The sequence below is a fragment of the Leptosomus discolor genome, chromosome 1, assembly GCF_034619465.1.
Source record: "Leptosomus discolor isolate bLepDis1 chromosome 1, bLepDis1.hap2, whole genome shotgun sequence".
Classification (NCBI taxonomy): Eukaryota; Metazoa; Chordata; class Aves; order Leptosomiformes; family Leptosomidae; genus Leptosomus; species Leptosomus discolor.
The window spans coordinates 1,795,824-1,822,912 of NC_141391.1; the positions used below are offsets into that span (position 1 = coordinate 1,795,824).

A 27,089-nucleotide genomic window follows, 5' to 3' on the forward strand; every position below is an offset into this window, starting at 1 on the left:
GTTTCAGCTCCTAAGAGGTACGAGAGTACAGACCACAAGTATCAGTGCAGTCTCAGAAAACCAAGAAGAATCCAGGAGACACGATGAGGACTGAACTCTGTCCCATCCTGCGTCACATCAAGCAGCTCCAGCCACAGCACTTGGGCGCCCATCTTGATCCTTCTGAGGACACGGATGAGAGCACATGCAAGTAAAAGCTACGCTAGAGTGACCAGGAGTGAAATCTGTTCCTCTGGAAGCAAACACCTCCTTTTGCTTCTGGAAGGGCCTGCACTGAGTTTTGTTAACTTAACACTACAGCTCCCGAGAACGGATTCGGGAAACTGGTTTCTGTTCCTGACTCTAAGCCCTGGTTCACGAATGTTAGAAGCAGCAGCAAGACGCAGGGCTACCTTTCACAGAGTCACCACAATTTTTGATAGAAAAAGCCCCCATATTTCAAGACCATGTGTAGGAGTCCAAAGCATGAGAACATCAACCCTTTAAATGCTTCTAAAAGGAAAATCTTCAACTTTTGATGATACCTGAAGTATTTTGAAAAAAAATGTCCCAAGAGTAACTATTGTTGCTGACAGCAGAGAGAAGGGGCAGTTGTCACACCAGAGAGTTTAAAACCAACCAGAGAACAGGAAGGATGAATTATACGCTCACGTTTGCCATGCAAGATAACCAGGAAAAAAAGATTAAGCTTAATTAACTAAAGGTACTCACAGGTCAGCTTTACATTTCAAACACTGCTGCACAGTTTCTTCTTACCATTGGCCAGGAACAGGGGGAAAAAAAAAGCCAAACCCAACCAAAACATTTACAGTCTCACAAGGATATTTTTCACCACAGCCTGAAGATTCAGCTTTCCTTCTTATCTTAGATAAAGCTTTTTAAAACAAGTTTCCAGTTACGCTTTAAATATTCTCCAGAGGACTTTATGATTTTAACTGCTCACGAGATGCCTCAGAAGTAAGGCTCTGAGCCGCAGCATAAATACTGATCAACACAAAGCAGCACCTCTACGAAACTCTAAGAACACTTGGAAATATTGTAAAACACGTCCCAAGGATCTTCTGATCAAGTCTGGATGACCATAAAGCTAAGGAAGCAGAAAGACTCAGCAGTACAGAAGTCCCTGGGATCACAGTCTCTAGTCAGAACTTCTTAGCAGCAAGGCACAGCGAGCGGAGGAAGGAGCTCTTGGCTGCAGGGCAACATAAGGGAGAGAATATCAGGTGGACCCAACCAGTAACTCAACTGGCAAGAAGGTAAGTGCAGACTGGAAAGCAGAAGACATCCCATGCAGGAGCTGTTATTGGGAAGCTCCTCCGCTGTCTATGGAATGATTTTCTGCCGTTTTGGGACAAAGAATCAACTTTGGATTGTGGTGTTCAGGATGAAATTTCAGAACAATTCCGTTTAACTTCGTTGCGGTTTACTCAACAGTGAAACACACCGCTTTGTTCTGAGCACACTCAGATTAAATAAATGCTTTTAGAGACACCTCACCCTTACCAGGTCTGCAGTCCAGGCAGAAATGCAATTACATTAACACTTCATAAGGTCCTTGGAGGACAAGCAGAGAAAAATAAAAACCCACAAAGGTGGTTGTTTATATAGTAGCTTACAGACAATTTCTACTCACTGTATTTCTCCTTTTATGCATTAATGTTACACAAAACTTCAGCACGTCAGTTCCAATTTCTGTGCAGTTTGCAGTGCAAACAGGCTGGCACACATTGCACATGCTAAGACAACTTCAGCTTCACCGAAAAGCTTTAGCCCGTGGGTCAGGTTGTTTCAGAAAGCGCTCTTGGAAAGTTACACAGCTAAGCATTTCGGTGAAGCAACAAATCTATTATTGCGACATGCAAGACACACTGAACTCCGCTTCTGGCCCAGTCGATGGTTTCTAAGCTAGATCCATAGAACACAGCCAAAAGAAGAGAAGTTTGACCCATTAAATATTTACTCTGCCTTTAATTTTAACTGGATGCTTATCTGTGAACTGGGTGGTGGTTTGGCTGGGGTTGGTTTTGTTATTTCAACTGCTTTTAATGGTCCACTTGCTTCTGACACAAAAATTTGAACCTATCAAGTTTAAAAGGCCAATATTTAAGTTTTATTATTGTCACGCATGGGTAGCTTAATAGTCACTTTATATACGACAGCAGTTAAAGCCTAAAGGGATGAATTCACTTTTTGAAGCATATATTACATATAGGCTGTATCATTCAGACACCCCACTAAAAACAAGTGCAGCACTGAGCAAAAATCCACAAGGAGACCTTCAGTAATTAATCATTCATATGATCCAATTTTTACATCCCAGTATTTTATTTTTAAATACCTAATTATCTGCTTGTAAAAGCCTTGGAAGATGTGAAGTGCTACACACACAGAGCAAAAGTAATTAAGCCACTTTGGACAGACATTACACTGGAAGTGTGGATCTGCTCTTTGAGGAGTGGTTCTCCTAAGCGCAACCATTGCTCCACACCGAGCTCCTCGTGCAAAAGGGGAAGGAGCTACGAGCTCCTCCATTACCTGGACCACAAGATTCAAGACAAACAGTTCTAAAAATGACATTTCCAAATTCAGAAAACCGCTCTGAATATTTTATATTGGCATAAAGTCAGAATCAACACAACTGTTTCCCTCTCTTGCAATTGCTTTTGAATGAGCACGTTAAGAGTGAAAATAAATATTCAGGACTCCGTTCCACTTCTCCAAAATTAGTGACCTTTAGGTGAACATCAGCAAAAAGTATGACCCATGCTCCTACAAAGGGTTTGCTCTTATTTACTGAAGAAAATGTGAGAAAGTGGCAAGAGGCGACACCCCTTCAACTAGATTTCCAGGTTCTACTGCCACTTTTAAGTTCTCCATTTAAATGAGAAACTAATCGCCACAGAAGCATTTTGAAAACAAGAGGCAGACATTCAAAAGACAATGAATTTCTGGTTTAGATACCTTTAACACAGAATTTGTTGCCAGAACAAACCACATTCATGGGCAGTTTACACAGGAATCTGCGTATAAATCCTCAAACATTAACTATGTTTTCCAAAAATAACTTGTGTTAAAATAGGATAAACCAAAAATTATAGGTTGATACATCATCTAATACAAGAACACTCTTCTGGATTCTTCAGAATTACACTGCACCGGTGACACTTCCCCGCAGAATTACCTCTTTCATCATCTCTGCGGTAAGGCAGCACAAAGAGCAATGTCCGTTTCTCTGCCACTGTCGAAAATGGATCACAACATCTGAGGGACATAACGCACTAACAAGAGGGATTTCTCTTCCCTATGCAAAAGTACTTAAACACTTTCAGAAAGCCTGACTTTTTCTTTGCATCACTCCTTTTCTCCCGAGATTAGAGTATTATCAGTGACCACCGTAACACATACACTAGAAACGACATCGGTGAACTCGTTGCCATGTCTGATGATCTGCTACCTGAAACCAGCAAGTTTAGCTGCTCATTAGGCTCCATCCTGCATAACCCCTGATTATCTTCCTTTTCTTCTTTGGTACAGAGTCCCAGGATCGTGAAGGGCGGTTTTTCACCCTAACCTTCAAAACATTCAAGTTCCAGCGGTCCTGCATCTTTTAATTTCAGGCACAAGGTTCAAGAAGATCAACAGCAACTTAACAGTAAACGGTCTAAGAACAGAGCCGAATCATTTTACATGAATGCTTAATTTCAATTTAAAATTGGTTACAAAACTGAACTTCACTGAAGCATATTTGATGCTTCTTCCCTAAAACAAGTCCTGATCGAAAATGACCGGTGCAGATCGCTCCTGTACCAAGACTGCCAAAGAGCGATACAAGAATATCCCTAGACATGGGAAAAATCCCACCTAAACATAGGTGGTCAATCCAATATTCCCTAGGTGTTGGCGATTTTGAGAACAGATTTTAAGAGCAACAGCACCATCAGCTATAACTATTATTTGGCTTATATTAATGTGCAGGAAAAGCTGCATTCACAGATACAAAAGGAATCACATCTGCTCCAGAGAGCAGAAAACACAGGCAGAAATCAACACCAGAAGAAAGGGCATTGAGAAGTCTGGCTAGCTATAAGGGGAAAAGGCTATTTACTCCATTTTGAAAGAATATTAATGCTCAGATTTTTTGCAGTCAGGGAGCAGTTTGGTACACCTTCACAAGACATTTCTTTTAACCTGTATTTATTGACAGTGCCAGGGAACTGATTCAACATTTGTTGAAAGTCTTGACGAGGACGTGCTCAGCTGCTTCAAGTAATTGTGTTGCTTAACTAGGCGTGAAGTTTTAATTCAGTCTATTAATAAAGTCAACACAATGTTATTCATATTTTTCTCAAGAAATTGACCAAAAAAAAAAATCATCTTACCAAAAGGCAAAAGCGAACACAGAAATTAGGATGAAGTTCAATAGTCATTGAACCTGAGAAGTAAAATATCTTAACTTTAGTTTTGAGAACTAGGGAAGCAAGACAGCACCTTCTCTCATTCAGGAGCAGCCCCAAACTGAGACGGTAAATCAAGCACTTCACTGAACAGGTTACGTGGACGGAGTCCTGCTAGTTTAGCACACAAACAGATTATACAAAAATGTAAAGTCATTGCAGGTACACCTGCAAGAAAACAGAATTCCCTCTGCGCGTTTTATTACCACAGCATGAATGCATCAAAATCAGCTGACTTTCTGAAGGCTACCACGCCCACCCCATGCCTCAACACCGTATAAACATCATCAAAATAACTTGAGCCTTCATAAAATCTCCAGGTTTCACTTTAAGAAAGTGTGATGCTCAACTCTACGCTGGTCGCCATGTTATGACCTTCCAATGAAGTTTAGAAAAGAAGGAAAATTTCAAATTATTAGATACCCAAAACCCAGATGAAAATATCCCAACGTTATTGACAATGCTGCCTACGAAAGGCAAACTATTTGAGTCCAGTTGAGGAGCTAGCACATCAGGAAGATCCTCGCAGCAAAGACATCCCAGAATAACCCAATTCCTGACACTTGACTTGGAGCTGTCGAGTTTTAACCTTCAGCTTCTTGTTTTTCCTTCTAGTCGGAGCTGTCATACTGCCCACTTGAAAGCTTAACTGGAGAGGACCCAAAGTGCTGATGGCACACAAAGCTGCTGAAACAAGGAGACACTTCATCCTTGGTTCTAGAGCAGCCCTTTAAGAGTACTCTATACATTATCTTAATGAAGGAAAAATAAGTTCATTTATTAGACACTAGTAACAGAACGGTACAGCCTTCGGGATTGCTCCTGAACTATATGGATTTCATGAAAAAAATTGATTGGTGGAAAAAAGGACAATATCTGACAGCTATTTACATCACTTTATGAACTTCGATAAAAGTCCGTAAGGCACTGTAAAGAAATTTCTAGACTAAGTAGTTTATCCTTTTAAAAAGAAAAGAAAAAAAATAATATTTTTCCTCTCAGGAACTATCCAGGCAAGGTGGCTCCAGCAGCAATACAGCAACCGAATCACAAGATTCAAAGATTTGGCTAATCTGTCTAGGGAAAGTCCCACAGAAAGTATTAAATACTGCAAACAGGACAACACATAAAATGCTTCGACTTAAGACCATCTCAATAGTGATTAATTAACTTATAATAAGAGGTGTTTTCAGCTGCAAAACACCAAGACAGATTCTATTTAGACATGGCAAACGTATCAGGAAATTGAATGCCATGAATAAAAACCTGGACGAGCTCACCGGAAGCAAGGTAGTTCAAACTTCTGGACACCTCCACAATATCAAAATGGGTCTTGTGATAATGGTAAATTAACGTTTTAATTGGTACTCTATGCTCAGACAAAATGGAAGAGCTTTCATTCAGAACTGTTCCAGTCATCTGAGGGCAAAAAGAGAAACATAGCATCGTCCTGTTTCAGAAGATGTGTGACCCATGGCAAGCCTCAGACTTCTCCCAAGACAGCAGAAGTGATTCCTCTCCTGGAATTACTGAGAAACAGGGAGAAAAGCAGTTTTCATTAGCTAGTTCTCATACATACAGATCATATGTAGATTACAGGAGGATGGGTGAATTATTGCCCACCTCCTTTACATCCAGCTGAATCGCCCACGTACTTCTAAACCATGAAACATCCCTCGCTCGCTCCTTCGCAGCTTTGAGCCCCCAAAATTCTGCCACGTTAATGAGGAAGTACACTGATAATTAGAACAAGAATTAAATCAGCAAAACGGAGCAAACCTTAGGGAAAGGTGCTAACCAGACAAACCAAACCAAGAGGCCTTGTAAGCCAACAACAGGTCACTCAACACCTCATTCTCATTCATTTCACTTGCTCTGAAAGACTCCGTGGCTGGGCAGGGCCTCACCAATGTAAAACGGTAAGTGTGTACTACTTTTTTTTAAAAAATATCTTTTCAGGGATTGTAGAAGGAGTGCTAGGACGATTCATCAAAACATAAAAGTGTTTCAATTTTGCACCTCTAAGGACAACACATCTCCACTGAGGAAGGAGATCTGAGAAAGTTAATTGGAAGGATGCCCATAGTTTAAGGAATTCTTGTTTTAAAATTGGTAAAACCACCTAAGTTTGATGGCAAACATCATCCTCCCAACACCTACACCAAGCACAGTCATTCTCTGCCCCCATTACAGATGCAGACAAGTAGGGCTAAAATTCACCCATGCTAATGCACATGCCTGATATTAGGTTATGTCCAAGCTCGTCACCCAAGGTTGCCGTTGTAATTAGCGGCATCCATGTTACTAACGAGGAACATACGGCTCTAACAGCTTTACGTGAAGGCTCTCGCAGCCTTACAGCCAGCTGTGTCACGGCAGCCGCGAAAGCTCCGACAGAGCACAGGGTTACACCACAAGACCTCAGGATTCTTACTAAACTTTCCCTAAAATACGTAGCGTAAATGAACATCAATTAAATAAATAATAAACTATAACACATAGCATAAGTTAACAGGCTTCCCAGAGAGGTGGTCAATGCCTCAAGCCTGTCGGTGTTTTAAGAGGCATTTGGACAATGTCCTAAATAATTTGCTTTGACTTGGTTCAGCCCTGAACTGGCCAGGCAGTTGGACTAGATGGTTGTTGTAGGGCCCTCCCCACTGAAATAGTCTGAAGACCCCGATCTTCACAGCACGACCCCGATCTTCACAGCACAACGCTACTCCTATAAATTTCAACTTTTTTCCTTCCTGCTTACAAGCTGCCCAAAGCACCTCTAAAAGTGCTAATTCAGCCAATTTTTTCCATATTGTTATTCCCATACACTTAAAATCATTAATCACCTACTTTGCACTCTTGGCTAGTCCGTACAGCACCTGAGCAGATTTATTTCTACTTTTTTGTAACAGGGAACTACTTCTCTGCTTTAAACATCTATACAGCCTTCTCTGCTCTTCCGAGATGGGTTCCAGCTCCCTGCAAGAACAAGCCAATATCCTCTTTCCTATTCAAAATACCTGTATTACAGAAACCTCAGATTCTGGCCTCTTAAAGCAAACTGGAGAAGCAGCTCAATGACACCCGTAATGAAAGAGCACAATACAGACTTGTAAAGTATTATCTTTTAAGATAACCACCGGGATTAGTAATTTCTATACAACGTTAGTGAAGAGGTTCTAACGTAATTTCTGCCTGAATAGCTGGAAGAATTCAGTGTTGCAGGTTCACTTTTTGTATTGCAACATGCCTTTATACATGATACCGATAACTTTATACATAAAAGCCAAACAAAAGCACTCCCTCTCCCTAAATCACTAGCTTTTTAACTGCTTCAAGCACCCAGAAGTTTCTTTGGGGTTTGCAAGTCTTTCTTTTAGACTAGACCTGTCAACTCCTTCCTGGTTATCCAAAGCTGGCCTCTTCCCCACACCTCAGTACCGTGTGGTCACTACTGGTGTCAACGTGCCTCCATCCTCCTGTAGAGAAGGTCTCTACACCACTGTGGCTAACTCTTAACCTTGGATAAAAAAAAAATCTGTTCTGTCTCCACTATCTTCTCTTTGAGGCAAGAGCCAGATTCACTGCTGTGATAGGAATAATCTGGGGTTTCCGAAAAAAACAGCCCCACTGTCTCTCCCTATCCTATTGCCTCTGGAGAAAGCATGATGAAGCAGCCATACTCCTGCCAACGAAAGCAGCTGAATGCACCTCTTTGGCCTGAGCTTCACCTGTAATATTGGATTATCTGGAGGCTGGTTCATCGCCTTTTCCTACAGATGATGCCTTCCTAATTAAACCCTGCTCTCTGCAGTCACTAAGAAAAGCAGCGTTGGGACACGTCACCACTGCATCTGTCATTCTGCTTGAACATTACTTACTCCTGTACTTTTTTTCCTAATCCACAAAGCTCCCTTTCCGTTCCTTAGAGCCACAACTACCTGACTCCGTATTTCCACGATGCCCAGGCACAGCTGGATCCCCTCCTAACAAACCTTTCGGTTTACAGCGCCAGTAGTTCAGGCAGACAACGTCCTCAGCCCGCTGCGAGCACGGCAAATACAGATACTGCCGTTCTTTCTGCCAGGAGCTATTTGTGTAAACAGGAAGTTTCACACACAAATCTTGATGACTGTTAGAAAGCACACGGCCTTTAGACCGAGTCCACGACTTCAAATGTCTACCTTCCCATTTCCCCTCTAAGTAAGTCTGCAGAGTACAACCTCTGCCTTTGTCCTCCGTTTCCATGCAATCTCCTCCCTGCTCCACGTTTAAGTATTACTTGCATAATGTAATGAGCTAAAGTTAGATAAATCCAAAGAACTGTATTATAAGATGCAACCAACACTTGTGAGCAGAGAAAACTAGATAAAATCCCAGGCAGCGGATTGCAGTGGTGAAAGAGAAGATACTGTAGGCTGAGACTGTCTCACAGGAGAAATTTCTCCTTCACGGTATCATGGTACACAACACATAAGGCTTTCTATAGCCCCGGGAAGTAACATTAGGCCGGCAATCTCCTCAGGCAGAGAACAGCTGCAGAAGGGAGGAGATAAAATGGGCAGCCACCTGAGTACACATTTCTGGAGTGAAACAATCCTGGTTTCTACTCTTTTCAGCACTAAACATGATTCTGATGGAAGCTAAACCAGCATATGCTGCCATCCAGCTCAGGGAATCCAGTTGTCATTTCCCCATACCACGTGCTGAATGGAGGCCGTAAAACAAGCTATTGCTGTCTTCCGAAATGTTTTGCCCTTGAAAGCCCACCAAGCAATGCTAAGTCAGCCTTTTCAAGCGACGAATTAGAGAAGTTTCAGGAGACCTATTAAAATGCTAGGGATTACTCCTGACTTGCCTTCCCTCCATTCTTTAACTAATTTAAAGTTTTGCCTAATGTTTCCCCAGCACCGTTATCCACCTGGAAAAACAACCATATACGCCCTCCTGCTCCCTCCTCTCGTGACTACCTACCCTACACTGCCTCAAGGAAAATTCTGCCCTCTCACACCGTCGCGATGTTTGTCCTGCCTGGAAGAAGGAGGAAAAAAGAAGGAAAAGAGAGTCCATATAGCTTCCTCCTCAGTGTCTCCATCTTATTCCCAGAACCTACCATCTTCTGGGCAGCTCTGGAAGGACTAAGACTCGACCTTTACACTTTCCACACGAGAGCTGCAGAACAGCTTCCACAAAAGCCCTCTTCTCTCAGGCTCATTCTTCAGACAGACACACAGGCGAGTATTTCTTCAGAATCAAGTCCAACAAAATCTTAAAATAGTCCTGATCTCAGGTCGATGCAGCCTGGCTTCCACAGAGGCCGCTTGTAAGGAAAAAGAAACCGCACAGAGGACATTCCGCGCGCTTTCATTAAGCACACCTCTCCACAAAGCACAGCGCGACTCCAGGCAGCATTTGCTGATCCAAGTTGACAAGGATGTCTGCGGAGAATACCTGGGGACTGGTGCAAAAATAACCAGATGTACACAGTCCTCTGCACAACAATACACATGGGTTCGCCTGTATGATGCAACTCCACAGCCACACGGGAGGAAAATAGCTGATACCAAAATAGAGTAGAACGTGTATAGCAGTGCATGTTACAAGAGCAGCACAGGACTTTGGTTTTCAGGACCACAAAACCCAACCACAATTTACTCTTTTTAGCAACAGAAACCAAAAAACAAACATGTCGAACTTGAGAGTAACACGATTTAAGAAGTTGCACATTCTGGTCTCCTCAGACACTTGTACGAGTCCAGGCAACACCTGGCTACCAACACCTTGCGTTAAGAATTCGAGGTGAGTGTATCTTGACATCACACTACCCGTTTCTCCTTCACAGCTCTGCTCCTGAGCTGTGCCAGCTTTCCTCCTGCAGACTGGGGCAGAACAGAGGCCACCAGTATGGACACTTGGCATTCCTGTTGCCTTCTCCACCCTGCACTGCAAATCAAGAACTTAAAGCTCAAATTATGTTAATCCAGCACAACGATTTCCAGCCTTTCAATGTGCAGGCCTCTAAAAACTTCCTAACTGAGACACAGACCTCTCTGCAGGGAGTTTAAGCCAGCTGAATAAACTTGTTTCTTCCCAGCTGCATTTCACAAATGCCTTGGAAAGAGGTCATGGAGCCTGAGGGGGTCTGCAGACCCAGAGTTCAATACTCATCTAGAAGCATGGGGTTTTTTTTAAAAAAAAAATGTTAGTCTTTGAAAGATGGGAATTTGGTTCCAACCAGTCAATGGAAGAAGTTTTGATTTTGTTTGTGGGGTTTTTGGTTTGGTGGTTTGTGTTGGGTTTGTTTGTTTGTTTCTCCTGACCTTTTCTGGGAAAAAGGCTATTCCAAGAAGAACTGTAGGGTTCAGCTACAGAAAAAAAAAAGAGAGCACTTATACAAGAACTTGGGTTTGGAGCAGGAAATTCTTTAGAGGAAAATTATCTACGCTCCAGCTGGGATACGGTATCTTGAAATAACTACTCTCCTCCAGTAGTATTCTCCAGAGGAACAATCCCTTCCCATCAGAGCTCTAAGGACATATACTAGCTAAGTTCCTATTGAAGTATAATATTGACTCTCCAAGACACACAGAAAAGACTTGTTTCTAACTCCAGCAATTCCCTGTATAAATGTGCACAGGAGGTAGTTTGGGGTCTTCAGGCTGTCATACCTACAAAACCAGCTTTAAGTGTGCCACAGGGTTCTCCGAGGACCTCACAGACATGCCACCGACCCAGAAAGTCATGGTTGCTCGCCATTAAGACGCATGAAAGAGCTGCCAGCAGTAAATACCACGTTGCCATCTTCCTCCGCTGTGTGGCTGAGGGTGGCAGTGGGGAATCACCCAGTGAAACCAAAGCCACGCGGAGATACAAGCAGGTTCTCAAGTCAGGTATTTTAGGCAAGCATTTGAGAAGCATCAAACCATGGAAAAAGCATGGCGCTATTTTGAAACTCCTTAAAAGCATTTCATGTAGTACACTTCTTCCCCTTCTCCACCTTCCAACAGGCAAAGCTGGAAAGCCTTTGCTCTTCCTGGGGTCTGGGCTCCAGGAACACAGCTAGCCCAGGGTACACAGCTCCTCCATCTTCCAAGGGGCACGGTTCTGACTTCCCACATGCTGCGAACAACAAGGCTTGATTTCACCTGAAAAATCCAGATCTCAAGTCTTTGACTCATTCTTAGCTGTGCAAGCCTTGCACAGACTACAACAACCATTTAAAACATCATCCACACAATTCCATAGGGGATTTTTTTCTCTAGATGTCAGGACTTACTAGAGGGAATGCATGTAATTAGCACAAGGTTCCTCTTGAGTTTACTATATATTCTGCAGTTTAATGATTTGGGGGAAAACTCAGCTGTCTTCCCAAGGAAAAAAAAAAAATCCCTCTTGTATTTTTAAGCTAAATTGTAGAATTCCTAAGACCAAGACTGTATTTAACTGTAAATTACTTGCTGTGGCAGCATAAACAGTCCACCAAGCTTACAGACAGAAACAGAGGCAACCTATCAGCCCTTGAACAGAGAAGGGGGAAAATAATTTAACATCAAACCAGCAGATGATTACAAGACTGTGACAGTTTCACTGGGAAAACCTTTTCCCAAGCCTGCATCTAAATAAAGCGGTAAATCTTATGGGACACAAACTTTTGATCTGCCTACCATTTATGCAGTTTCAGGGGAAAAAACCTACCCCCTTCTCCAAGTCACATTGAGGTTTAAGAGCAACTAAAAATAAAAAAGCGGAAAAGAACTATGGTCACAAAGTTAATTGCCTGATGGATAAAAGCCACTCCAACGACTGCTCAGCAAAAAGAGGCAAAAGATAACTTGGAAAAAAGTGGGGAGAAAAGAAAGAACAGGAATGTAATTATGACTTGAGTAATTATCCTTGAATAAAGAACTGATATTAAGAGGCAGCTTGGAAAGCTGAGAACAAGCAACAAGAACCTGACTCGTGGGTGGGACTGGAAATGAGGGGCTGGAAGAGACCCAGCCTGTGAAAACCTCTTTGTAAGGCATTCTGAGGTCGGGAAGAAAAAAAAAAAAAAAAAAAAAGCAGCTTAGGATTTCCTTGAGATGATACACCAAACGCAAACTTTCTTCAGCCATTTTGCTCTGAGCCTTCTCCAGCTGTGTTCAGCTGCTACGCTGAAAGATGCAGCTTTATCCAAGCAAGAAGCTGAAGCTCAGCTTTAGTAAACCCATCCTAGCTTTTATGCAAACACGAGTGATTTTCAGCCATTTTGAGTGTGCCAAGGACACGATACTCAAAAAACTGCTTCGGCAGCAAATGCTTCAGCCTGAAAGCAGGGGAAGGGAATGAGGAAGAAAAAGCAGGTAATACAGACAAGGCAAATAAGGCAGCAAACCTCTAGCATGAGGACCCACCTAGCGCTGCCTACTGAAGTCAAGAGGGGGACAGAACTTCCCTTGGAAAACACTGCAGCACAGTGTTTCGCTGCCCATTAATTGTTACACACGAGCTAAGCCCTGCTCATCTACTTCCACAATACTGACTGCCTCCATCAGGAAATACTACCTGCGGATTCGGTGTTTTTTTCCAAAAAAGCAAGTCTCCTCCACTCACCTGCCTTTCCAATCAAACGCCCTCTACCCCGGTTCTGAGCTCACACTGCTCTCACCAAGATTTATGGATCTCTGCGTGCACGCTATGCTTTTACTCGCAGCACTTACAATAAATTTCGTCCTCTCCATTTCCTCTGCCACCTCAGACATCCAGTGGATGATTCAATCACCCATCTAGTGCAGATTCCCCTACTAAACCTTCCTTCTTAAAAAAAAAAAAACCCTCCCATCACTGACAAGTAGGGTTTCTCACGGCCATTTCTGTGCCAGCAGAAGAGGACAGAGTCAGTAACGAGCGAGTATTTTCTACTCCCCGAGAAGGCCACATCTTCATTCAAACAAATGAAGCGCCCAGCCCTGCAAGCTGCAGAGGAACGCTTCTGCAGCTCAGACGAATACAACGCTGCCTGCCCATTTCTGTGCAGAGAGCTTCAGAGCCTCTGCAGGGCCCAACTCTCGACCTGCTCGCAGGAATTCACTCTCCTCGACTCCAGCAGCAGCTACTTCAGGCTGCTTGGCAGAGATCAGACCGACAGGAATCTTGTCAATCCTGCATGGGCCGCTGCTTGGAGCTTTGCCGGTGAGCCTGCACCCTCCGAAGGCCCCTCTCCTTTTAGCTACGCAGCTATTCTACGTTTAATTTCCCTTCTCTGTGTTGCACGTATCGAGAACATTAAGAAAACGGCCTGGCTGTAACTCAAACCCAGACAGAGGCAAGTACAGGAAGTGCAGCAGGAAGCATTGAGAGGAATGGAATAAACCGGCCTCTGCATTAAATTACAGAAATGTTGGAGCGGGGTTGGTTTTTTTGCTGCAGCAACTGCCGACCACTCTCCTAGAAGCAAATCATTAAAAAACTGTCACTTAGCAGGAAAAATGGCATTCACTCACACGGTCGCAAATGTTAACAGTACAGAGGTTTCAGTGGTCACAATTCAAGACATGAAAGAGACCCAGTGAAAGTAAAGAACATTTTCTCACTAGCAGGTTTACCTGCACCTTCCCCTGGTTCTGAATACAAAATAGCTACCTGCTCATCAGTGTTGCTCCAGTACTTCTTCCAGACTCTTCCAGTTCTGGACAAATATGCTTTAGATTTAAACCAAAGCCTTAAGTCTGTGCGTTGATGACACCTACATATGTCTGGATGAGAGAACACCATGAGCCTGCAAATCTCAGAATAGCTGTGTGGCATCTCCAGGGGATGCTGGCAGCTAGTCAAGTCACGGAAACTCAACGCTGTGCCCCAACTGCACGTTAAAATGGAAGCAACCCCCATGGGCAGTATCAGTGTGCAGGTGCACCTTAGCCAGGCACCTGCACTCATGGAAGCAGCCAAGGTCCAGCAGGATCCACTTGCAGAGTTACCAGTTGGACTCCAGCGCAGCGGAGATGGCACTTCCAGCTCTGGTCGCTGTGACGAGTCTAAAGGAGGAAGTTACAACGTGGACAAAAACACTCCAAGAGAAGGAACAGACCTTCAGAGTACATACTCGATCTGATTCTCATCACTATGGAGAGTGTCAAGGATTTTGTGTTTGGCTTTGTAAAAATTCTTTAAAAGCCAAACTTCAGGACATCACACAACGTATTCGGATGGAGCACGCGGTGGATAAGGAATTGGCTGGGAGGTCGCCCTCAAAGAGTTGTGATCAATGGCCCAATGCCTGAGTGGAGACCAGTGACAAGCGGTGTTCCTCAGGGATCAGTGCTGGGACTGGTGCTGCTTAACATCTTTGCCGGCGACATGGACAGGGACATCGAGTGCCGCCTCAGCAAGTTTGGGGACGACACCAAGCTGTGTGGTGAGGTCAACGTGCTGGACGGAAGGGAGGGCATCCAGAGGGACCTGGACAGGCTGGAGAGGTGGGTCTGTGTGAACCTCATGAGGTTCAATAAGGCCAAGTGCAAGGTCCTGCACGTGGGTCGGGGCAATCCCAAGGACAGGTACAGGCTGGGGGATGGGGGATGGAGAGCAGTGCTGGGGAGAAGGACCTGGGGGTGCTGGTGGGTGAAAAGCTGGACATGAGGCAACAATGTGCCAATGGCATTCTGGGCTGCACCCAGAGCTGCGTGGGCAGCAGGGCGAGGGAGGGGATCCTGCCCCTCTGCTCCGCTCTGGTGAGACCCCCCTGCAGGGCTGCGTCCAGCTCTGGGGGCACCAGCACAAGACAGACACGGACCTGCTCGAGCGGGTCCAGAGGAGGCCACGAAGATGCTGAGGGGCTGGAGCAGCTCCCTGTGAGGACAGGCTGAGAGTTGGGGGTGTTCAGCCTGGAGGAGAGAAGGCTCTGGGGAGACTTTCAAGCGGCCTTCCAGCACCTGCAGGGGGCCTACAAGGAGGCTGGGGAGAGACTTTTTACAAGGGCCTGCAGTGACAGGATGAGGGGTAATGGCTGGAAGCTGGGAGAGGGCAGGTTTAGACTAGATACAACAAAGAAGTTCTTCACCCTGAGGGTGGTGAGACACTGGCACAGGTTGCCTAAGGAAGCTGTGGCTGCCCCCTCCCTGGCAGTGTTCAAGGCCAGGCTGGATGGGACTTGCAGCAACCTGGTCTGGTGGGAGGTGTCCCTGCCCATGGCAGGGGTTTGGAACTGGATGGTCTTTGAGGTCCCTTCCAATCCAAAGCGTTCTGTGATTCCTCAGCTTCCCTTGTCCACACTCTAACTAAACCAGTTATCATACTGGGTAAGCCAGAAGTCCAAAAAGTCTTTTCAAAACATACAGCGGACTGGGAAACCATGCCCTGGCATTCTGGCAGCACTGACTCATCGTGGTCTACAATGGTCCAGCAGAAAGAACGTGCTAACGGGGAACAAAAAAGGAAAGTTACACCCTTGTTCTAAAAAGTCAACTTAAACAATATTGTGCTGTACAGGTAAATAAGGACTTCCTTCCTAATTTGAAGACTGAACTCTGTTTGACAGACTCAAGAGGAGGCAGCCAGAAGCCAGCAAGGGGCTCAAGAACTCAGTGGCACACAAAAAACCAGGTCTGCATGCCCAACCAGGGGAGGCTGCAGCAGCATGTTTTATGATCGCATTGAGGTGCACGTGACATCAGGAGTAGGACGTCCTTCCACTTAAACCCCCAATTTTGATACTGCTTTGCATTTAAAGTTGGTTATTTTCTTAAGTCGGTATTTTTACTGGTTGACGACCAACGAGATGCCATTTCCATCCCCAAATGATCTCAGCCGCTCGGTATGGCCTTTGCACCAAGTTGGGTATTTTCCAAGTATAATATACATGCAAACCCACACACGCATTTACCGAACCATTACCTAGCTCACACAGGTGAAAATCATTTATTTAGCTTGAGTATCAAATCATATTTGCTTCCCAGATTAGCATTTTTTCTTCATGAAGCACTAAGCCACATTTGCGTAAGAGATAAATACCACTGAAACCCACAAAAGAGTCAATTTTTTTTTTCAGTTAATATTACTCAAATATTCCAAAACATATTTAGCCCATCATGTTTTGAACACAAAAAGAAAATATCTGATGTAAAGTAATTGATTCAATTGTTCGCTGTCCCTGGGCCCTTCAATACGTTAGAGCCAGAAGAATTTGTTTTATGCCGAGGGGAAAACAAAGAATCCATTTAGCTTTTCGACTTTGTGTAAGCTCAGTAAATAAATCAAGAAAACGGACCTGAAAAATTCTGCCTTCACTGCCAGTCCATACTTTGACTGCTGTTTGTTTGCCGAGACACACATTTTTCATTCAGACTACCTCCATAAGTAATTTATACTAAGGCGTCAAACGCATAATCATTTTCATTATATCAGTTCATTTTCAAAACAGTGCTTTAGTTGTGTCCTATCCTGCTCCGCATCGGAGCAGAAGCATCAGAGCAGAAGCATCAGAGCTCCCACACGCTTTCAGACACATTTGTCTGACACGAGGTAACTGTTCTTGCAGGTTACAGGAGGCACAGGTGAGCTTTGGAGGCTGTCTTGAAAAATCTGACGGTGTTTGTGTTGAGACAGCAAAATTCAATTTCTTCTGAGCCATGTTTCAAACCACTGAGAGTTTCTGTTGGCTTGGTTTGGTTTGTTGGGTTGGGTTTTTTAACCAGTGTATACAACAGGTACTTGTACATGCATGAACACCACAAATGCCTTCAAACACCTGGACTAAATTATCTGGTAAAGAGGAAGGTAGCTACTTCCTCACCAACCAACTGCAGATTTCTAATGATCAGTGAAGTCAAGAAGAAGGGCTGACAACTGTTGGATCTGATAATTTACAAATGCTAGATGTTCTGCTAAGGTGGCCTCGGATGAGGTTCCTCACCTTGTTTCTGTTAGTCCCATTTACAGCTTCAGCAAAAGCCTCAGACATCAGCTTTGCAGAACCTGGATCACGTGCCAAGAAAGCACCAAGTACCACCAACACCCCAACAGCTGCAGATATAGAAGCCATTATTTTAAATCAAGGGACAACAAGATCCTTTCCTTCCAAGTGCACGAATTATCTCTCAGACACAGACAGAAAAGCATACCAAAGTGCAGAGAGGCACAGCTATTCCTCCTTTGAAGAAAAGATCTAGATCCTTCAGAGGTTTCCTCAAATAGGCCGGGATCAAAAGGCACCATGAGAACAGGCACCACAAAAAACATTTAAGTCTTTTTCTCCAAGTCTGACGTGCTTCTTCCAGACATTGTTATAGGAAGGGCTATTTCAGAAATGGAGATGAGAAAGAACCAGAATAATATTCAGCCTCCAGATGTACCCAAGAAAATGAAGTTCAGCGACTTGTGGAAAGCACATACAGTCCAAATATAAACCCAAAAGGCTGAAGACCCAGCCCCAGGAAAACCAAGAGACTAGGAGATTAACAGGAGGGAAGGGGGTAAGGTTTTAAGCCACCGGTGGGACTAGTTAATAGCTCTCTAGAGCTTGCAAAGCCAAGAATTCCTTTAAGAAAAAAAATTAGGAGTTAATTGGCACAGGGATGCCAGTCTCTGCAGACGGGCTGAACTGTGACCAGTGTCACACACAAGCTACCTGCAGCTCCCCAGTTATCTAATAAGACACACCACACTGTTCAGCAGCGCTGTACCAACGTGGTTATGCAACAGTATGGCTCATTAGTGGTTTCCAAACAGTTATATTCCTCAAGTTATTATATTGTACTTATCAGTTTTTTCAATATTAAAAATCTCAGTTCCTGATAAAGAAAACTAGAACAAATTAACTTTTTTTTTTTTTTTTTAGATCTTACACAATGCAGAAATGCCAGCAGAGAGAGACAAGAGGGACTTATTCTGCTTTCTGTATATATTAATGCCCTTCAGGCTTGCTCGCCAATAAGAGCTGCAGCATAAACCCACGTGACAGAAGAATATTTCTGTTGCGGTGCCCCAGAATTCAGTTCTGCCCATTCAATCAAAAAATCGGTGTATTAAGAAGTCGAGGCGTTCCTGTGCAAGACAGAACTAAAGATATTGTTAACATCTGAATATATACCATATTTACTGCAAGCTACCCTAACACAGGTGATGGGTACACTCACGGGTGCGACCCAGAAACCAGAATTTCTTAACTCGAGGCGTTAGGACTGATGAAAATCACCTGATAAAACAAGATCAAAGGCAGTAAGGAGCAGATTTTTTTTCTCCCCCGCCACAATAGCTCTATCTAATCCCTCAGCACAGAGCTCTCTCTGCCTTTTTCAGTAAAGATTAGCATATTTAAAACTGCTAAACTCTGTATAATCTTCAATCATTGAGAAAAGTAATTCAATTAAGGCAAGCGCTGGTGAAGTTGCCTTCTTGCTAGCCACCCAACGCTACAGCCTTGTACTACAAGTTAAAAAAAAAATAATAAATAAGGGAGAGAAAGAAAGAGAAGGTTCTTCGAGCTGGACACGGATTATGTTGCAGGCTCGTGATGAATCCACAGTACACGCGGCAAGTGTCCAGGCTGGGCTGGGGAGGGGCGCGGGGGACACAGCCATCCTACGGCCTCGAGAGGGGATGACTTGCAGTAAATCCCAAACGGAGCCGGGAGCGACCTGATGTCATTCGGCCAACATACACCATCCCCGACCGAGCGGCCGGCACGGGCAGCACCCACGGCCGGGGAGCTGCGGCGATGGGTCAGCCTGCTCGCCACGGCACCGAGCAGCCGGCGCAGTAACAGCAGAAAAGGCAGACGATGTGAGTGACAGGGAGGGGAGACGAGAAGATCTGGGTGAGCAAGGAAAGAAGGGGCTTTAAACAAGGAAAAAAAAAAAAAAAACAAAAATCAGCATCTTGGCACAAGGAAGAAAATCTGCAGCGGGTGACGAACAGCCTGACTAGGAAGAATCACTGCAGTCCACACGACCGCCTAGGTATACGGCATCGAACTCCCACAACATGGCTGAGGATACCAGCAAAAAATCAGACGCTGCATCCACTGTGCGGTCCCACCTTTGAATAAAACACCTCGAGATGCTTCCAGATCTCACACGGAACGAGCCTGTCTTTGCTCTCACGGTCGCATGGAAGGGCTGTAAAGCCTGCACAGTAATGAACTCCAGTTCATTAATTTCTTCGCCATAACACACACGTTTATTGAAAAGACTGTACACAGTCGGTGCAGAAGGTCTGGCATTAGCCAGCTTTGGTTGCTGAGGCAGCTCCTCAACACCGTAGCCCTTCGTAACACTTCGTCATTGTGAAGTCCCCGAATGTAAATGAACCAGAAGCATTCGGCCGCCCCACCAGCAGCAGGAGGACACCTTTAATGATGGCCTTCCACCAGGGCAGACCACCTTTTAGCTGAACAGGAGGCGAATGCAGCAACGCAGCGCAACAGTTGTACAAAGAGACCTTCTCGTTTATGAAAGCTGCGATTACAAAAAACTTTATTTCTACGTTTCCCTTCACCTTCAAAACAAAGAACGACAAAGGGAGCTACGTCTAAGCAAAACCCGCTCGAACTCCCTTTGCAGCATCAGAGACGCGTCTGTCATGGTCTCCATCGTACAGAAGAACATTATCAGGGCATTTATTCTTCCAGGAGCCATTTGTAACAGGAGCTAAACTTCCTTTGGACAGCAAAAAAATGACACAGAATGACATCATGACAGTAATATCTAGAGAGATTCACGCTGAATTCAGAAAAAGCCGTCTCTCCATCACAGGCAAGAATCATCCGAGCACCGTGCCGGAGCATGCCCACGCTGCAGCACCCCACGGGCTGCGTGGCCACCGCTGCCATCAGCACGGCCACGTTTAGCACCGAGTTCAGCGCAGATCGGTCCCCGAGTCATCGCCCAGGATCTGAGACAAAGGCAGGTCTGAAACCCACCCCGCAGCTGCTAGCTGGGCCCTCACCAGCTCCATTCAAATCGGCTTGAACCGTCCATAAGCCCCAGAGAAGCCAGCGGTCGCAGCACTATGTGTATTCGGTTAGGAGTGTTTTGCTGTGCTCTGCCCATAAAAACCCTTCTCTCCTCCCCAGACATGATGCCACGAACAGGAATTATTTAAAACCTTCCAGTATAAACACAGATGATAGCTGAGAAGGGAAAAAAAAAAAAAACACAAAAACAAACCAACAAAGACCAGAGGAAGCAGATATCTGACGTTACGTCTGCGAGAACAGGGACAAGAAATCCACGTGTAAACTAAGAGCTGCTGAGATTTAAGCTCTGTACCAGGTGCTACAACCTTCCGTGGAGGTATTTGAAAAACCTCATGAAATCGGAGCTCAGAAATGCAGTAAAACGAGCCAAGCATTTTGCAAATGCATAGCTAACGTTTAAGACTCCTGTTATCAAATACCTTGCGGGGGGGGGGGGGTTTCTACATGACCCTCTTCCAAAAATCCTCATAAAATGGCTGGCCAAACAGCCCCTCACCAAGCAGATCAGGTGACTTGCACCCAAAAAAATACTCAAGTTGAACTTGTGCTCCCTGAATCCCTAATACAAAGAGGAGCTGTTCCACCATCAAAAAAAAAAAAAAAAAATTTTTTTAAAAGTATGAAAGGAACAGACTAAAGGAAACCACCAATGAATAGGTAAATCATTTTAATAGCTGCCTTATCACCAAGTTTATCTACATGAGTGAGGAAACACCAAGATGTAAGTCATTTGGGGGAGGAAAAAAAAAAAAAACCACCTAGTATTTCATCATCTCCCACCACAGAAAGACCAAAGGTGGCTGAGGGAGCAAATACCCCACCCTGAGACAGAAAAATATTTTACACCTACTTATTATGTCAAAGATCACTCAATCTCTGACCAGGATCACACAAAGGATCTGACAAACGAGCTTTTTTTTAAAATTTTTTTTTTTTTTTTTTTTTTCAGAAAACTCCGAGGTGAAAGATCTGAAATGCGGTATTGCAGATATAGGCCTTCTACCGAGGAAGGAGGAGACACTGCCCGGGTGGGTTTTTTGGTGTTGTTTTTTCTTTTAAATTCCAAAGACAGGGAAGAAAACCTCTCCGAATTAAATATTTAGAGCGTCGGATCCGCTTTGCCGAGACACAACCCCGTTTATCGAAAAACGCTGTATTTACAAAGCAAACACCAGGGATGGAGGCTCCTGCCCCCAAAAAAAACAGAGGAGCGGGGATCAAATGAATCAGCAACTGTTTCTGGAGATGTGGCCGGTGGGTTTCGGTGGGGCTTTTATTCTTTTTTTTTTTTTTTTTTTTTTTTAACCCCGCGCTCGATCCCTCCCTGTCACCGAAGGCGCAGCGACCCCAAGGCAGGGCAGCCGCTGCAAGGGGGAGGCGAACGCCCCGGGGCAGCCCCTCCTCGGGGCCCGCAGCCCCCCGCCCCACGGAAAGCGGCGGGGACGGGGCGGGAGACCCCCTTTTCCCCTCATAACGCGGGGTTATGGCACAGCCCAGCTCGCCCACGGAGGATGAGGAGGAAGAGGGGGGGGGGGGGGTGTCCCCTCCGGCGCGACCCCAGCCCCCATAAGGGTGGGTCCGCCGCGGCGGGAGGGGGGGGGGGAAGGGAGGAGCCCACCCCACCGCCACCGCTGTGTAAGGGAGACCCGGACCGGGCCGGGCCGGGCGGTGACTCACCGCTCTGCTCGCCCAGGAACACCAGCTTGAATTTCCGCAGCGGGTTGCCGAAGTCCCCGCCCGCCGACATGATGGAGGAGCCGCCGCCGCCGCCCCGCGCTCGCTCCGCTCCCCGCGGCGGGACCCGCGACCGCTCTTCGCTCGCTTCTTTCCGCCCCCAACCCCCTTCAGGCGAAGGCTGCGGGCGGCGGGCAGGGGCGCGGGGCCGGGCGCGGAGCCCCCGGCGAGGCGCAGCCCGGCTGGGTGAGGTGTCGGTGCCGCCGCTGCCGCCGCTCCCCTCAGGGCCGAGCTCCTTCCCCCGCCCCGCGCTCCCGGCGCCTCTACACCGCGGCCGCGCGCCCCCGCCCCGCGCACGCGCGCGCCGCGCCGCCCCACCCCTCGCGCTGCGTACCCGTGCCGCCCCCGCCTACCCTTAGGCGGCGGGCCAATCGCAGCGGGAGGGGCGGGGCGATAAGGGGAGAGGGCGGGACTTGCCGTCCTCTGCCTCCGAGCGGGGCGGGTTCACTCTGGAGCCTAACGATGGCTGCGTGGGTTTTCTGGACGCTGGGGTGAAATCCTGCCGGCTGAAATCACTGAACTGCGAGGCGAGGACGCCAAAAGTGTGAGGAACAAGCACAGTCGTTAAGACCAAAGGCCTAATCCTAAACCAATACGGGTGTTCCTTTCACAGGAGCATTTGTTGGGGACACAGTGAGTGATGTCCCCAGACACCGCCCCTGCAGACGCCTCACCTCAGCAGGGTGACGCTTCCCAGGGAGGTCAACGATTCCCACTGTCACCCTTTCGCAGTGGCTGGGACTGTCGTTTGGGAACGGCTCGGTGCTCCTTCCCTGCCTGGCGGAGAGCCCAAAACCCCACCTGAGGCCCAGCTCTCCCTTTAGCTCTTTTTTGCCCGTTTCTCCCCATTTCGCTCAGCTTGCCCTCGAGGTTCAGCGGACGAGGAGGCTCCCAGCCGCATCCTGGCCTCTCCTGTTTAAACCTTGGCTTCGGGATGTCTCTCGTCCACGCAGCTTTGCCCCCTCCCCTCCCACACTGCTGCAATCCCACACCAATCTTGCTTGAATTTGAACACAAAACGTGATTTTTCAGAAGCGCTCGCCCCGCTGCGCTTCAGCCGGCGTTGGCATCGCGTGCTGCTCCCAGGAACGTCTCAGCTTGGCTGCCTGAAATGAGACAGAGGGTCTGCAGCCCCTGCCCCATGGCTGTATTCATGTTGACGTTGGTGCAAATCTCTTGTGATCCACTCAACAAGGTCCATGGGGTATTTTCCACCTGGAAATGGGCAGGTTTTCCACCATATTCCCATCTGGGAGATTGTTCCAGATCCTATCTGCTCTGGTGGTCAGGGAAATGGCATCCACCGCTCGTTTAGACCCCCTAAATGTAGTCGCTGTCAGTGAATTTTGTTCTCTCGTGGTTTCCCACATCTCAACACCTTCCTCTTCGGGGCCTGCGGGCAACATCTTCACCATCGCATCTCTACAGCTAAGGGGACGCCACGTCCCGAATCCACCTTCGAAAAAGATCATGGGGTGAAATTTAATATTATTCCACCTCCACGTCACTCGCTACCCTGGATTTGTACACGGTCCATGTAGCCAAAGGGGGCAGAGGCTCTCGGCAAGGATTGGTTTGCAGGTAGGTCAGCCTCGGCCACGACTGTCCTTTGATCGGGGTCTCCAGCGGCGGTCTCTGTGCTCCGTCTCTGCCTGGTGAACAGAAATGCTCACCAAACCTTCCTGGGCCGGGGATTTGTCCCGGGACGCGAGTCTCACCCCTACCAGTGCCCGCAATCCAGGAGCAGAATCAGACGGCATTTTGAAAACCAAACAGTCTGCGCTTTCTATTTTCGATCATTTCGTTTGTACTCCCTCAGCGCGATTCACCGCTTCTCCAAGGTGGGTTTTTTTTTTTTCTTTCCTTCAGGCCTTGAACTGCCAGTGAACTGAAAGAGAAGACATGTCCTTAATCAGGAGATTACATTTAAATAAGTTTTAATAAGGATAGGAGCAAGAGCTCACATCCAGCTTCGCACCCAGCATTTGGGAGCGCTTTCCCCTTGCTGTGGCACTGGTCGTGTGGCTGCTCTGCTACGCCACAGCGAACGGGAATCCAGGCTGGCAGAGACCTGACTTAAATCATTTCAACCCCATTTTAAAGACGTATATTTTCCTTGTTCATGTGTCAGTATGGACTCAGGGATCTTTCCCGCTGATCCCAGGGAAAACAAGGCCTCTCTACCGGGGAGAATTTTTGACTGTTAGTAACAATCATTTTTATATCAAAAGCTCTTACTCAGGCTCAGCGTCTCTTCGCGCTGGGCAAAGGAAACCCTTCTGCATGGCCTGCCGAAGAGGTTTCAGCCCGAGGGGCTGGCAGGAGGTTGGGATGAGGCTTTGAAGACAAAGCAACCGAGGGACCTGCCTCTGCTCGCTGAAGCCGGGGGAGCTCATCCCGCCGACTCCCGCGGGCCTTAGGCGCGGCCCTGAGAAGTGCTGCGGAAGGTAGAAAAGGAGACACGAGGATCGGGGGGGTTTCTTCTAAGGTGTATTTACACATTTTTAGATGGGTTTTGTCATCAGGCAAGTCGGACAAGAAGAGGAGACTTTCAGACGCTGGATCTCAACCCTTCTGGGAGAGCTTTGCTCCTCTGGACAGCACGGTAGAGAGCGGATCGAGATGGGGCAGGGAGCCTGCGACTGCCTTCTGCGGAGGTCCCAAACCGCTCGAGCGTCACCTCTGCCAGCACGTGTGCTGTGCCCCACGCTGGGTCATTGACAGGGCACTTCCAGCGACGTGACACGGGGACAAATCTGCAGCGAAGCAGAAGAAGATGGATGAAATAATCCCTCCAGCAAGGCCTGGCCCTCTCAGCAGGTGGGGGAGCCTTAAGAAGGAAGAGCTCCCTGGGGTTTTTAGCACAGCATAGAAAAGGAGCGGTTTGGGTTTCTGCAGGCTGAGAGGGAAAGAGACAAAGCAACACCTTTGCGGCTTCTAAATGTCACCCAAAAAAGGCAGGTGGTGCTCCCGCCAACAGGGACTTGGTTACCTGGCTGTGAAAGGATTCGTTCCTCGAAGAAAGGCAGGGCGAGGACCGGCAGCTGGGAGCTGAAGCAGAGGCTCACTCAAATTGGAAAGAAGGTCCTCGTTTTTAACAGAGAGGGGGCTCAGCCGCCAGAACAAGCTGCCAAGAGCAGCGCTATCTTTGTATCCAGGGAAAATCAAGAGCAGGAGCCTTTATGAGAAAGATGCTTTCATCGAAACGGGAGTGATCTGCTTCCACGCCGCTGAGTGGAAAGCTACAGGCTGCAATGTGCAGGAGAGCAATTACATGATTTAACAGACCCTTTTGGCCTTAAAATATACCCATCTGTGATAGATGCCAGAGAAACTCTGCAATGAAGGGACGGACTCGTTTCTCGCTGAGACATGTAGGACAATGATGGTCACCGGGAGGGGGGATTCCTCCAATATGTTGAGCTGTACCCCAGACTTGGCCTGGGGCAATGCCCCCTCCTCAGCCCCATTTTGTTGGGCGGCTGTAAGATGACTCCCCATCAGGAGCAGAGGGAATTAGGGGGTGTAACCCCCCTCCATGAGCACACAGTGTTTAAGGTCATGCCCGTCACGGCCTCCCCCCACAAATGCAGAACCAGCCAGGCCCCCTCCAGTCACAGCAGCTCCTCCTCAAGCGTGGAAATTCCTCCAGGGCTTCAAAGTTCATGAGAGAAGACCAGCTTTCCTGGGACTGGCGTGCTGGTCTTTACCCGTGTCCTGGTTTGGGCTAAACCAGAACAAATTCTGGTTCAGGGCTTTAACTTTTCAGTTCATTCCCCTCCAACTGACGGCCCTGTCTGAACCAGCAGCACGTGTCCCCAGCCAGGGACTGCTCCAGCAGTGCCAACCCCTGAGGGTCACAGCCAGCCCCAAGGGATGGGCTGCAGAGAGGCCCTGCCTGGGACTGGTTCTTGGAGCCACCCAGGTCACTGCTGAGTCTTGTGCCCGTGTTGGGCTGCGGGAGGGAAAAGGGTCCCCAGCCCGAAAAAGGCCGCCCCTGCAGGGAGGAGCCAACCGGCCAGGGGACCCAAACCTGACCCACCGAGTGTTCCACCCCACGGACGGCACGGTCAGTGCAAAGCTGAGGGGTCCCCAGGGTCAAGCTCTCTCCTTCGGTGGCGACACCTGAGGAGGGCTCTGTCTGTCCTTCTGTCGTCCATCCCGCCCCGTGCGTCCCTGAATCCAGGGCCTGAGCCCAGCTCCTGCCTCCCGTCCCTGTCTGCTGCCCAGTCCAGCCTGGGACTGCCCCAGTGCCAGCCCTGCAGCGTGGTGGGGACGTGTCGTCATCAGGATGGGGGCAGTTGGGTTCGGTATTGGGGCTGTATCTATTTGTACATATTGCAGAGATTTCATCATTCCCTTATTCTTATTATTGTCTTTTCTTTTATTGTTATTGTTCCATTAAAGCTGTTTTAGTTTCTTTTCCAAACTGTAAAGTCTCTCTCCCTTGTTCTCTCTCCTTTTCCCTTTTGGGAGGGCAGAGGGGTTCATAGAGAGCGTCTGTCACTCGTTAGTGGCCGGCCCAGCCTCAAACCTTGACAACCAGCTCAGACTCCCGCAGTGCTCCTTGCTCAAAGCGCCCTGGAGTTATCAAACAAGCGTCATTGCCAGGGTGGGCCTGCCTGGGGCTGGTGAGGTGAGATCAAAGGGCAGTACAACATCCATTCCACATAAGCAGTTTTGTCCTGTCGTGTCGAGGGAGTGCCACGAAAATGCAGCTGACAGCTGGGAACTCGTGTCCTTGCAAAGCGTGGAAGAGAGAGCAAAGGTGGTGGAGAGCCCCTGAGTGGGTGGAGGAGACAGCACAGTCCTGTGCGTGGCACAGAGCCCACCTGGGCTCTTCTTTCAGGCAAACCGTGTCCTCTCACATTCCTTCTCTCCCCTCCAAGCACCGGATCGCAATGGGGATGAACATCTGAGGCGTCGAGTGTGTGTCGGGAGCTCCAGGC

The 27,089-nt window shown here is 47.1% G+C and overlaps 1 protein-coding gene across 4 annotated transcripts in view; it reads right to left on the reverse strand.

Annotated features, from left to right (window-relative positions):
- Positions 1-22,153, reverse strand: part of RAB6A (RAB6A, member RAS oncogene family) — a 61,286-nt gene extending 39,133 nt beyond the window's left edge. For 3 of the 4 annotated variants that reach the window (XM_086481601.1, XM_086481600.1, XM_086481599.1), the window contains exon 1: positions 22,084-22,153. In XM_086481601.1, coding sequence (XP_086337727.1) covers positions 22,084-22,153 — 70 coding nt within the window. The remainder of the gene's footprint in view (positions 1-22,083) is intronic. The other variant, XM_086481602.1, reaches the window with a different exon arrangement.
- Positions 22,154-27,089: the final 4,936 nt, after the last annotated feature.